General features: G+C 41.6%; 2 protein-coding genes across 4 annotated transcripts in view; one reads left to right on the top strand and one right to left on the bottom strand.

The window, feature by feature from the left end:
- Lcp2 (lymphocyte cytosolic protein 2) overlaps positions 1-3,066 on the top strand; it is a 49,770-nt gene extending 46,704 nt beyond the window's left edge. Inside the window, exons 21-22 of the mRNA XM_008850740.3 lie at positions 169-324; positions 2,410-3,066. Coding sequence (XP_008848962.1) covers positions 169-324; positions 2,410-2,532 — 279 coding nt within the window. The 3' untranslated portion in view covers positions 2,533-3,066. The remainder of the gene's footprint in view (positions 1-168; positions 325-2,409) is intronic.
- A 1,929-nt stretch (positions 3,067-4,995) lies between these two features.
- Positions 4,996-12,822, bottom strand: CUNH5orf58 (chromosome unknown C5orf58 homolog). 3 transcript variants are annotated; one of them, XM_008850739.3, is made up of 4 exons: positions 12,764-12,822; positions 11,514-11,585; positions 10,244-10,337; positions 4,996-5,277 (listed from the first exon to the last, which is right to left on the bottom strand). In XM_008850739.3, the coding sequence occupies exons 2-4, from the start codon at positions 11,550-11,552 to the stop codon at positions 5,126-5,128; spliced, it is 285 nt and encodes a 94-aa protein (XP_008848961.1). In that variant the 5' UTR covers positions 11,553-11,585; positions 12,764-12,822; the 3' UTR covers positions 4,996-5,125. The 3 variants fall into 3 exon arrangements, with proteins under 3 accessions (XP_008848961.1, XP_029410745.1, XP_017658115.1); XM_029554885.1 differs by having other exon boundaries at positions 12,806-12,822; XM_017802626.2 differs by lacking the exon at positions 11,514-11,585 and having other exon boundaries at positions 12,764-12,783.
- Positions 12,823-13,114: the final 292 nt, after the last annotated feature.

Genomic DNA, 13,114 nt, shown 5'->3' with positions numbered 1-13,114 from the left:
TTTACTTGAAAATTTCTGATACAATTTTATTTGTCTTTCTTGATAATCAAAAGATCCAGGGGACATGGGGTCTGTAGCTGTTAGGGGAATTTATAGACTTGTCTCTTACAGGCAGCAAAAGAATGACCTATCATTGCTCCCATTAGTAATAAGAATTTACTCTTCTAGGATGGAACTTTCCTGGTTAGAGACAGTTCTAAGAAAACAGTAAGCAATCCGTATGTCCTCATGGTGTTGTACAAAGACAAAGTTTACAACATCCAAATCCGTTATCAGGAGGAAAGTCAAGTATACTTATTGGGGACTGGACTCCGAGGAAAAGAGGTAAGGATTTCAAGCTTCATGCCTGGCGTGGCGGTGCACGCCTTTAATCTCAGCACTCGGGAGGCAGAGGCAGGTGAATCTCTGTGAGATTGAGGCCAGCCTGGTCTATGTTGTGAGTTCCAGGCCAGCTGGAGCTATAGGGAGACCCTGTCTGGGAAAAAAATTATATGATGAAAAAAAAAAGAACATTTAGAAGGTTTGTCAAAGGCAGTATCTTCTATTTTGACCTCTTTGACATAATTTTATTGCAAGATTATAGTAATAAAGTCTTATTTAAAATACCATCTGAGGGGGTGAGGAGGAGCTCAGCCGTTGAGTACTTGCTGCTCTTGCAGAGGATCTGGATTCAGTTCCCCAGGAACCACAAGGCAGCTAACAACCCTCTGTAACTCCAGTTCCAGGGATTCTGATGCCCTATTCTGTCCTCCTTGGGCACCTGCATGCATGTGGTGCACATGTAGGCAAGAAGGCCCTCGTACATGCACATAAATAAAAAACTTCAAGGTCCCATCTGAGAAAGCAGAGCAACGAGAGTACTTGCTACAGTAACTATTGACACTCGAGTCATTTCTTGCTAAATTTAGAGGTTTAACTCTGTGAAGATGGCTATCTTGTTGAAGAAAATTTCCCATTTGGCCAAGTCAACTTTTTGGTGTGAAAATAACCTTCAAGACTGCCTTTGTGAAAGAAAATATAAGCTTAGTGTCCTAAGACATGCTTCTTAGCAGTATATGGAGAAAAGCAGCGGAATCAAACATCTACAGAAAGAACAATTCACCAGTAACTTCACCCCAAATAAAGTAGTGATGATACTCAGTAGAAAGAACACATACTTTTCATTAAGTTTGGGTCACTTGCTTCCTGTGCACAGCTACACAGGCTCAGCAGAGGCAGAGTGTTGCCTTCCAAGATTTCCCTTGGTCTAACATGAAAACACAGGTTTCCATGGAGGGAGGCACCTGGGCCATCTGTTGTGGGACAAGTGCATAGTCCTGACTGGGCTGCTTGAAACCACAACCAGAGGGATGAATGGGGCCTTCCCAGCCTGTCTGTCAGGGAATGGGTGAGCCTGGTCATGTGTTCAAAGACTTGGCTGCTGAGCCCTTGTGAGTATGGAGGAGGCAGCAGAAAAGGGATGGTTACACCATGCAGTAACTATCACCTCCAGATGTGACTCCTGATTCCTTACACCTCCTAACAGTATGGATTATTATAAAGTAGGGATACAGAAACCAAAAGCAGAAACAAAAACAAAGATACCCTGGAACTGGGTGTGGTGACTCATGCCTTTAATCTCCCAACTAGGGAGGCAGAGGCCAGCGTAGTCTACATACAGAGTTTCAGTCCAGCTGCGGATAGAGGGACACCTCAAAAAAACAGTGGGGCTGGAGAGACAGTTCAGTTGTTAAAAGCACTGGCTACTCCTGCGGGGGACCTGGGTTTGGTTCCCAGCATCCACATGATGGCTAATAATTGTCTAATATTTCCAGTTCCAGGGGATCTGACACCGTCTTCTGGCCTGGCCTCCACAGGCGTTGCACTTACATACATGCAGGCAAAACACTCACACATAAAATAAAAATATAAAACCCCCAAATGAACAAAGAGACCAATACCAAGCCAAAAGTATCATAATTAAAATGTTAGGGTAAATGATCCATTATAGGAAGTTAAATTTTTTTATTTTTACAAAGCTTATTTTTATGTATACACACACACACACACACACACACACACACACACACACGCATGCCAGCATGTGTGAGCACATGTGCGGAGGTCAGAGGATATCCTGTGAGATCAGTTCTCTCCTTCCACCATGGGAATAGAACTCAGGTCATCAGGTTTGGTGATCAGAGCCTTTACCCACTGAGCTTTCTTGCCAGTCCAAGATTATGATTTATTGAATGTCAAAGAGGAATATTTTTCATGTTTTCATAGCAGCAATCTCTAAAATACTTGACAAATTTTATTTTCCCCACAGTTTTTGTAATGATTGATGCAAATTGTAAAAGAAAAACCAGATTGTGATGCATGCTGCCCTCCAAGGCAAACTTACCTCCCCATTTGCCTTTTCTTTTCCAGGATTTTCTGTCTGTGTCAGACATTATTGACTACTTCAGGAAAATGCCACTTCTTCTCATTGATGGAAAAAATCGAGGCTCCAGATACCAGTGCACACTAACACATGCTGCAGGGTGTCCATAGCAAGATAGCCAAGCAAATGACCTTCCTCCTGACTCGGTTACTAACATGGGAAGATCAACAAACCAGGAATGGGCAGACTGAAGTGAATTCCTCACCATGAACACAGGGTTTTGTCCTTTCCTTTGAAGAGTTTGAAGGTTGCTGACTATCCCATGATTTATTTATTTTCTATAATGTTTGTAAAGTGTAGGAATAATCATGTTCAGCTTGAAATCTACAAGTGCACTGCATTCCTTCATTTTGAGACATGGATTTTCGAGTATCCAGTTCAAAATGTAGTAGTTTACACAGCTACGGAAATAATTTGGGGCAAACTTAAAAAAAAACACTGAAACAGTAATAGTTTTGATTATCATATAAAACTGATATTTTATAGTGAAACTTCTGTCAGTGAAAGGCAATCTATTTTTTGTATGACTTGAAATGATTAAAATTTATTCTCCATGCAGCAATAATTTAAGAGGCTTCAAAAATATAACTTCATTATTTCTTATCTGGTTTTGCTGAGGGTATTTTTGTGTGCTTTTTGATGAAAAGATAAATGCACGCTGGGTAACTTCCTGGGATTAAAATGATCTTTTACTTTAGCTTTGGATTTCTAAAACAACCTTATTATTTAGTCCACACTGTCATATTTTTTATGTAAAGCAAATTTAAGTTACAATTACCACAAGAAAACATTTTGAAATTGAGAGATGCATCTTTGCTGTCAAACACACCGGAGTCTAAGTTGGCACCTTATACATACCATCGCCCAAGATGCACATGCACGATGCACCTCCTCCACCCCATAACTCATAAAACACATTCCTATCATATAGACTGTCCTGAAGGTTTCCTGGGAAGATGAAGGAGCAGTGTTTCATACATACACAAAAACTTCTATCCAACTTTCTTATTAAATAGATACTGCTTGTGTTAGTCTGCTTTTCATTTCCATGGCAAAATGCCTAAAATAACTAAAAAGCTTTACTTTTGCTCAATTACAGAGATTTTGGCCTATGAACCCTTGCTCCTGCTACTCTGGGCCTCTGAAGGGACAAACAGGATATTAAAATAAAACCATGCAGAGAAAGTCTGTTTACCTCGTGGTGGCTGGGAAACAAAGACAAAGACAGACAACTCCCAAATTCCCTTCAAGGGCATGCATGTGTCCACATCATCCCACTAGGCTCCATCCCCTAAAGGTCCCACCACTGGCCACTGGTACCATGCTGGGGCCCAGGCCTTGAACACATGTCCTTTGGAGAATACCTATGTAAACCATAGCACCGTTTTCTGTCTTGGGATCCCACTGACAAGTCTGTCATGAAACCCCTTCTCATCCCTTGCAAACTAGCTTTATAAATCCTTCATAGCAATTCAACTCTCCCTTCTGTTTATAATTAACAAAAAAGTACAGTTGGTCCCTGGTTTATGCTGGTTTATCATTTTTTACTTTATGATGGTATGGAAGTGATCTGTATTCAGTAGAAACTGTATTTCAGATTTTGAATCCTGATCTTTTCCTGGGCTGAAGTCTTACACTGCAGCTCTTGTCAGCCACATGATCACCAGGGAGAAACAACTGTACTCTACAGTGTTCTGTGTTGCTAGTGGTTTCTTTTTTGGTTCTGGACATTCAATAAATTACATGATCTATGCAGCATTTTACTATAAAATAGAGTCTGTGTTAGATGATTTTGCTCAACTGCAGGATACAGTGCCTGAGCATGCTCAGGGGGAGCTGTGCTGAGCTGTGATGTTCAGCTGGCTATGCATGGAAACATATTTTTGTTTTTCAGTATTTTCAATGTAGTACTGTAAGTCTTATCAAGACACCATCAGTGTAAGCAAAGGAGCATTTATAGGGGTATTGATATTCAGTGTGTCAGAACCTGCTATTTGGAGACAGTCTGTTGTTCTTCCAAAGCCTTTTCCTTTGGAACTGTGGCATCACTGTGTAACTTTTATTGGCAAAAAAAGTTTCAGTTTCTCTGATCTACAGATTTTTTGAGTGGAAAAGAATATCCTATACCTTTATTTTCATGAGTTAATTTTAAAAAAATCAAAAAACAAACAACAACAACAACAACAAAAAGTTTTGTAAGGGATCTTCGAAGTCACCAGGTTAAGATTAAGGATATTCTGATAAATGGTAAATGGAATGTGGAGATGGTCAACCAATGATAATAAAAAATGCCTCGCCAACTGTCATTCTCTAAGCGCACCCCCAGTGACGTGCTCCCTCCAGAATAGCCACACCTTCTAAAACCTCCCAAAACAGCGCCATCATCTGGGGACAAAATATTCAAAAGCTTGGAGCCTATGGGGGACATTTTCATTCAAACCACCACAGTCCATTAATCATTTCATAACTCTTTGTCAATGTAAGCCAAATTCAGGAATAAGATAAGCAACCATCAATGGCCAATTTCCCAGGACATAATCTTGTTGTCAGTTAAATAAATCACCGTTTGAGACATGAAAACAGCTTTCAAGACTGTGAAATGCTTACATCCAACTCTTATTATTTTTAATTACAGTAATAAACTCAGTTCTTCCATATTTTTAACTCAACAAAAACAGAAATTCAAGTTAAACAACACAAAAATCAGTCTGAAAAATTGAGAGAAGCCAGAGCTACATCTGGTATTTTAGGCTTTTGAAACAGAAGATTGGTTGTTTGTGTTTCTTCTGGGTCCTCTGTCTTCATGGGCTGGCCAAAATGGAGATTGAGGTCACAGAGCAATAACTCTGAGAGCTCTGAGTAAAACAGAAAAACAGAAGCTAGAATGTGACACTTGGAACACAGGCCTGCAGTTTGGGGCCGGATCCCACCACACCTCCTCACAGCAGCGCTTTGTGGACAGAGTTGAGAAGCAGCCTGTGCTGTGACTTGACAGCCCTCACTTTATGGTGCCTGCCCCTCCATGCTCTCTGCCACTAACTCTCTCTCTGCCTTTCTCCCCACCCTCTGTTTCTTCCTCATTCTCCCTTGTGATTCTCTCCAGGTTTCAAAGGGAAGGGGAGGCTTCTTTCATCATGTTTAGCTCTCCATGTAGTGTGTTGTTTCTGTCTCATGCTCTCCCTCCCACCCTGAGGTCTAACCATGGCCTTGAGGCCCTTTCATTCTAATAAATCTCATACCTAAAAGGAATTATGTGTCAGCCCCCTTTCTGGACCAATTGCAGCTGTTCCTTCTTTTATTTTATTTAACAGCACAGATTTCACAAGTAATCATGACTGCTTCAAGGAGCAGTTTCTTAATTTCTAATTAATTTTTTTCAAATGTTTACCCGATCGAGCCACCCCTTAGGTGTACTTAAATTTTTACTTAAATTCATAGGTTAATATGAAAATTGACTAAAAAGCTTTGAGCTTTACTCAACTACCTTCCTACATTCAACCTGTGCAAATCTGGTAAATCTTAGACTTAGTTATCTAAGCTATACATGTATATAGTGTGAAGAACCAGATCTATAAGAAGTGTCTAGTTCCTGGTTCCCCCAGGCAGCTGTTTCCAACTTTTCCCCGCCTCTCATTTTTGTTTTGCTTCTTTTGTTTCATGTGTGCCTGTGGTTTTGTCTTTGAGGCCTGTTTGTTTTATTTTTTCTTTGAGGGGGAAAGAAGAGTTATTAGCATTTCTCTATACATTTCTAAGGGCATGATTTTCTTTTTTTTCAATTTTTATCATTGTGCTGGATAGTTTTAGTGTCAACTTGACACACCTGGGTTGAGGGAGCCTCAATTGGGGAATTTCCTTCATGGCCTGTGGCCATGTCCATGGCCCACCTTCTTGATTGTTGAGTGATGTGGGACGGCCCAGCCACCGGGGGTGGTGCCACCCCTGGGCAGGTGGGCCTGTGTTGCATAAGAAAGCAGACTGAGAAGGGGCCAGGGGAGCAAGCCAGTAAGCAGCATTCCTCCATGGCCTGTGCTCCAGCTCTTGCCTCCAAGTTCCTGTCCTGAGTTCCTACCTTGGGCTCCCCGATAAACTGTAACCTGGGAGATGTAAGTCGAATAAACCTTTTCCTCTCCAAGGTGGTATTGATCAGAATGTTTTGTCATAGCAATGGAGAGACAAACTAGGACAATCATTATATGCTTCTGACTAAAGACAGTGTTCTTTTACTGACTCCCTACCTCCCCCCAATATACTAGAAGGCAGGTTTTGCTAACTCAATATTTATATTTAAATTTAAATTTAAATTCTTCACAGCTGAGTGTATTACATACATTTTTTGCAGGCTACCTCTCAACCATAGTTAATAAGTATTTTATTTTTTCATTGTTCATCAGAAAGCTATCTCAAATGTCCCCTAGTTGAGTAACTTTCTCTTTACTCAGTTTAGCTCCTCTATTGCTCCAAGTCTCCCCTTTCCTGCTGCATTTACTTGTGAAGTACTACAGACTGAACTAGGGCCTTGCGAATGAATGCTAGGCAAGCATTCTACCACTGCTACATCCTGGCCCTTGTGTTTTTTAAAAATTTATTTTAAGCTGACAAAAGTCTGCTTTCTACTTCATGTCCCACTCCACGTCCTCAGTGCTCAGATATAAATTTCCTTCTAGTCTGCCTGAGAGAAAACATGTAATATCTGTCCTGTCTGGCTTTTTTTGATTAACATGATTGTTCTAGTTACTTTCTATTACTCTGATAAAACACAGACTAAAACCAACTCTTAGAGTCCATTTCACCCTCAGCTTCCAGGTCATCCTGGAGGGGAGTCAGGGCCGGAGATCAGGGCAGGAACCTGGAGGCAGAAGATGAAGCACAGACCATGGAGAAACACTGCTTACTGGCTCGCTCCTCTGGCCTGTGCTCAGCCTGCCTTCTTATACAATCCAGATCCACATGCTCAGGGATGGCTCTGTGCACAATGGGCAGTTTCCTATGTCTATTTACATATCTGTAAATGCCAATGGAAATAGTTCCAACTTCATACACAGAGCTCTTAGAAGAGTGGCAGGATTAAGGAAAATTCAGTGTTAGCATCTGGCATTATTATTTTGGGAGGGAGTGGGGAAAATGGAGTGCTCATTTAATCCTCTGTAGATATTTAATTCTTTTCTAAATAAACTTCTACAGGCCCTCGTATCATTACTGCCTGACCTCTTCAGGAATGTGTCTATTACAAATTTATTATTTTTTTTTTCCCTTTTTGAGACAGGGTCTCCCTGTAGCCACAGCTGGCCTGATCTCACAGAGATCCACCTATCCCTGCCTCCCAAGTGCTGGGATTAAAGACATGTGCCACCATGCCCAGCTCTACAGTTATTATTTCTGTGTAACTTCATGCAATGCTTTCCAAAGTGGAACAATTAGATAATCAAATCTACAAGGAATCTAAATCTACTCTAAGTGAGTTCGAGTATCTAGAACCACTTAGTCATCTAATAAACATTTTCCAAGAATCTATTATTCCAAGAGACTGTGTTAAGGGCTAGGAACACTTAGATTGAACAGAGAAAAGAAACACAATCACAACACAGTGTGAGAGGTGACATGGAAGGTGGAAGGGAAAGAAGCCAGCTCCACAAAAGTTTTCCAATTTAAGTGACTTCAACTAATAACTGGCAGTCAACCTGGTAAGGAGGAGCTGCAGTAGAGCAGTGGGATTTCACTGAGGTACTCAGGTTCAGACACCAAAGAGAGCATGATGGGGACAGAGAGATGACTCAGCGGTTAAGAGCGCTGACTGCTCTTGCAGTGGACCTGGGTTCAAATCCCAGCATCCGCATAGCAGCTAACAACTGTCTGTAACTCTAGTTTCAGGGGATCCAACACCCTCTTCTGACCTCCATGGGCACTGCACAACACAGGTGTGTTTACACACATGCAGACAATACAATCATACACATAAAATAGAAATAATAAATAAAATTTTTTTTAAAATAAAAAAGAGAGCATGAACGGACATGTAAAGGACCAGTGTGGCTAGAACACTACAGGGCCAGGGAACCAAGGGTGATGCTGGGGAGCCGCACCTTCCAGAAAGTTTAGTTCATTGTGGGAGGATGATGCTGGGGATCAGGCACCTTTCAGAAAGTTTAGTTCCTTGTAGGTGTTTTGGATTTTCTCCTGAGGATAACAGTGAGCCCAGGAAGTTTTCAGCAGATTCGCATTTTAGAAAGAGTATTTTCATTGTGGTATTGATACTGGTTTGGGGAGTCAATAAGTTAAACAAAGCTAGACAGATTTTACATCACACTCTTAAAAGTCACAAATACGTGCACTGTGAATTTGTAAGAGAAATATAGAGCACTCTAGTTCTCTCTAGCACTTTCCAGGCTCACCTGACTGTAAAAGCTGGGCTCTGTTTTGTTTGCAAACTGTCTTTTAACACCTCTTGAGACAGGCTCACAGACAAAGGTTTGGGAAATGCTACTCTAGGGAGAATACGTGGTAAAAGTAGGAGAGGGGTTCCTTATCTGTGCCTAACCAAGAGTCTCTTCTTGGGGCTTTGCTCCCCAGTCCTAGCAGTAAGTTCTTGGTGGACCACACTTGTCTTGGCAGTCCCATTCTCCCTGGCTGTGGCTACTGTAGGCATCTCAATAGGAAGAAAATCTGGCCAATGAAAGGAAAATGGAATTGCTAGAGGTGTCTGGAGAAAGGCTCATTATGAATAGATATTATGGGCAGAAATCATCATGCCTGTGTGTGGCTGCCTCAGGAATAACGATGAGCGGCAGCCAGTAAACGTGACACACCAGAAGGAGGGAGGCCCCTGGCTGCTGAGGCAGTCTTTAGACATCTGGATTAACTTCAGAGCTGCCTCACTCAGGGCCTGTTACCCCTTTTGGTGTATGTCACACAAAGTTGGCATTTTGTTACTTGCAGCTGTAGGTTTATATGTGACACAGAATTGTGTGTGAACATGGAGTTGTAAGAATGACTACACATCTGACATCGTTTTCCTGGCTAGTGATAGGACTCAGAGAATAGGGGGACAGTTTTCAGTTGATCCATAAGGACCTGTCTCAAATGGAATGGGTTGATGGATAAGAAAGGGAGTTTGGCATGCTGCTCAGAGATAGATTATCCCTAGAAATAGTCATTCACAGAAATATTTCTGTTATTTTAGGATAAAATAATGATTAGTTTATCTATGAGTGACTAAACACCATGGTCTATAAAATTTATTATTCTAAGAATATATTTTAAATGAAGAACCCTTCACTTTTTTTTTTTTTTTTTTTTTTTTTTTTTTTTTTTGTCTTTTTGAGAAAGTGTTTCCCGGTATCTCTAACTGGCCTACATCTCACTATGTAGACCAGGCTGGCCTCCAACTCACTAAGACCCGTCTGCCTCTGCCTCCCAAGTGCTGGGATTAAAGGTGTGCGCCACCACGCCTGGCTAGAATCAAACTTTTAATTCTTAATTTGGCATAATTTTAGGGGTTTAGTAAGGATTCATGGATAAAGACACTGAATTTTGTAGTCAGATAACAGCATGTTGAAGAGAAGGAAGAAAGGTAAACTTAGAGATGTTAGAGACACGATAAACTTGTTGTATCAGAAATAGGAAGTTAGGCCCACTGACTCCCAGACCAATGCTCAAATCTAATTCATCTTTAGAAATCTAGTTTATATTTCATTACCAACACTTCTTAATAGAGAAATTACAATTAGTGGGAAAAATACATCCCAGCCCAAGCACAAATTAGCTTTACCATCTATTTTACAATAATGACATGCAAGCATTTTGATTTGGTGATAACATACTTACCTCTCATCTTCTTCATCTCCAGAGAAATTGTGTTAATGTTTTTAATGATGGCTTCCACCTTTTGCTTATGGTCAGGATTATCATTCTTAAGCATCTGATTGTAAAAAAGAGACAAAAACTATGCACAGATCAGAACTATTTATGTGGAAGCTGGAGTGACGGCTCAGCGGTTAAGAGCACTTGCTGTTCTTTCAGATGACCCAAGTTTGGTTGGTTCCCAGTACCCATGTCAGCCAGTTCACAATTGCCTGTAACTCCAGCTCCAGGGGATCTGACCCCTCTTCAGCCCTCTGCAGGCACCTGCTCACATGTAGTGTGGTACATACACACAAACATACATTAATGATAATTAGTATTAAAGTATTTTAAAAGAAATATGTGTATTTAAAAATTAATTTAGGGGGCTGGAGAGCTGGCTCAGCAGTTAAGAGCATTGGCTGCTGTTGTAGAGGACTTGGGTTTGATTCCCAGCACCCACATCGTGGCTAACAACCACCTATAATTCCAGTTCTAGGGAATTTGATGCCCTCTTCTGACCTCTGCAGGCCTTGCATGACACAGGTGGACCTACATGCAAGCAATACATTCATACACATAAAACAAAAATAATAAAGTAATAAAAATAATTTAGGTAATTTCTAAAAAAAAAAATAAATAAATGTGAGTCTTTCTAGCTGGTTAGAACCTAGGAATACACCAGCCTGTTTTATGTTTTTTTCCAGATGAAAACAACTCTAAATGAAGTTCGTAGGATGAAAAGTTTCATCTTCAATCAAACCATGTCTACAGGATGGGGCCTTTACAATGGAAACAAGAGTTCCCTTTACAGAAATCCTCAACATCAATAAACTACAACTTAACAACTGTGTAGGGTCCTCCCTATTTTATGCTAATTTAATGTTTCTAACTTATTCTTGAATGACAGTGCACACTTATAATTTAAGTACACAGGAAAACTAAAATATGATTTGACTATAATTCATTGATTAAATGGCTAACTACTTTAAGAGTTATGGCAAAACACATTTTAATTTTGGTTAACTGAAATGTACAAAGTAGCACATTATTGTGTTATATTTAGTACACTGCATACATTTAACCAAGTATGTATTCAAAGAAGTGGTTCACTAGAAATTAACCTTTAAGCTGTTCAAGTCTCTCAAAATGACTTCAAAAAATAAACCACTGTTAGCACAGACAACCCTGCAGTGTAAAAGCAGGGTAGGTCTGGGTCAGGCCTGTTTGTCCAGAATATCAAAAGCAAACGAACCATTGGGTCAATCACTGTCTTTTCCTGAATCCCAGTCATTTCTCCAATTTTTCCTCACTCCTTTCAGATCAACTGTAAAAGAAATAATTTTGTTTTCTGGATGTTAATGAATAAAACACTTTGCATACACTTCTAAGACCCTGTATACTCAAACAAGAATATCAGTAATAATCTTACTTGGGCATGCCAAACCAAAGACTCAGGTTTGAGGGAAAGGGAAAGATGACTGTAAAGAATAAGGGTAAAAGAGGGGCTGGAGAGATGGCTCAGGGGTCAGGAACACTTGCTCTTGCAGAGGACTCGGGTGCAGTTCCCAGCATCCACACAGTGTCTAACAACTGTTTGTAACTCCAGTTCCAGAGAATTTGACACCCTCTTCTGACCTCTGTGAGCATTATAGGCACTGGTGCACTTACAGACATGCAGGCAATACATTCATACACATAAAATAATATTTAAAAAGAAGTGTAAAAGATAAAGATCAAACACAAAAGTGACCTAATAAACCAAGAAATTTCCTTTGGTTCAAAACGTAGGTGAGGGTCAGAAGGCTTAAAGTGTCTGGATCCCGCCGCTGCTGGACCAGCACAGGCCAAAGCTGGATCAAGCCTTCTCCAAGTAGCTCAGCAGAATCACTGAAACTATGGTTAAAGCCTGGGATGGCAGAACATGCTTTTAATCCCAGCGCTCAGCAGGCAAAGGCAGGCGGATCTCTGTGAATTCAAGGTCAGCCTGGTCTACATACCAAGTTCCAGATCAGCTGGGCCTACAGGGAGACCCCGTCTCAAACAAACAACAACAAAAAAAAAAGTCGGGTTTAATGGGAGCTGTAAGGACCGCGTCCTGAGCGCAGAGGACTAGAGGGGCCAGAAGCCAACAACAGACTGAAGAAGGCACGATGCCACTAAAGCGCTAACCCTTGCCCACAGGGTTCAAGCCCAACCCTGACAGAACTCCCAAGGCAGACTCGGTTCAGAAGGCCAAACTCTCCTCGCGGCCCCAGGAACACCTCCCTGGACCTCCAGATCGCTGGGGGCGCAAGCACCAGCTCAGCCCGGTAGGCAGGGCCTAAGGCGGCCTGGAAGTTTCCACGGTCCTTGCCCTCCCCATTGGCTCGGGAAAGCGGCCTGTGGAGAAGGCCGGTCCCTCCCGCCGCCCCTTCGCAGCCTGCCGGGTGACTGAGGACACCTGAGCACTCCTCACCTCCTACCCCTCAACTGAAAGCCTAGTGTCCCTCCCTGCGCACAGACCTATGAGAACAGAACCAGCAGGCCAACAGGCAATGGACTCACCGCTAGGTGGGGCGAGAGGGCGGGAAAATCGGGCTGGGCTTCCTGATTGGCTAGCGTCTCTGCTTGCAGCAGCGTTTTCTCTCCCGTGGCATTCTGGGAATTGTAGTCCCAGGTGCTAACTTTTTCTGCCACCTTTGTGCTGGCCTTTTTCACAGTGAAGTGCTGGGGTTAAGGCTAGACTCTGGATTGACTCTGTTCGGGTTTGAAACCTATTTCCACCACTCCTTCGTCTGTGTAAAGATAAACCATGTATCCATTCAAAGAAAAAATGCCCTCACTTAGTATATGGGATGATAATAATGTCTTGAA

Source organism: Nannospalax galili, unplaced genomic scaffold (genome assembly GCF_000622305.1).
Source record: "Nannospalax galili isolate Female #2095 unplaced genomic scaffold, S.galili_v1.0 scaffold104, whole genome shotgun sequence".
Lineage (NCBI taxonomy): Eukaryota > Metazoa > Chordata > Mammalia > Rodentia > Spalacidae > Nannospalax > Nannospalax galili.
This window is presented reverse-complemented; position numbering and strand designations above follow the sequence as displayed.

Bases quoted from the DNA above. Each gene is read 5' to 3' on its own strand.
- CUNH5orf58 (XM_008850739.3), bottom strand. From the start codon at position 11,552: ATGACTGGGATTCAGGAAAAGACAGTGATTGACCCAATG. The intron at 10,338-11,513 runs GTTCGTTTGCTT...TTTTACAATCAG, and splicing joins AGACAGTGATTGACCCAATG to ATGCTTAAGAATGATAATCC. The intron at 5,278-10,243 runs GTAAGTATGTTA...TGTTTTACTCAG, and splicing joins GGAGATGAAGAAGATGAGAG to AGCTCTCAGAGTTATTGCTC.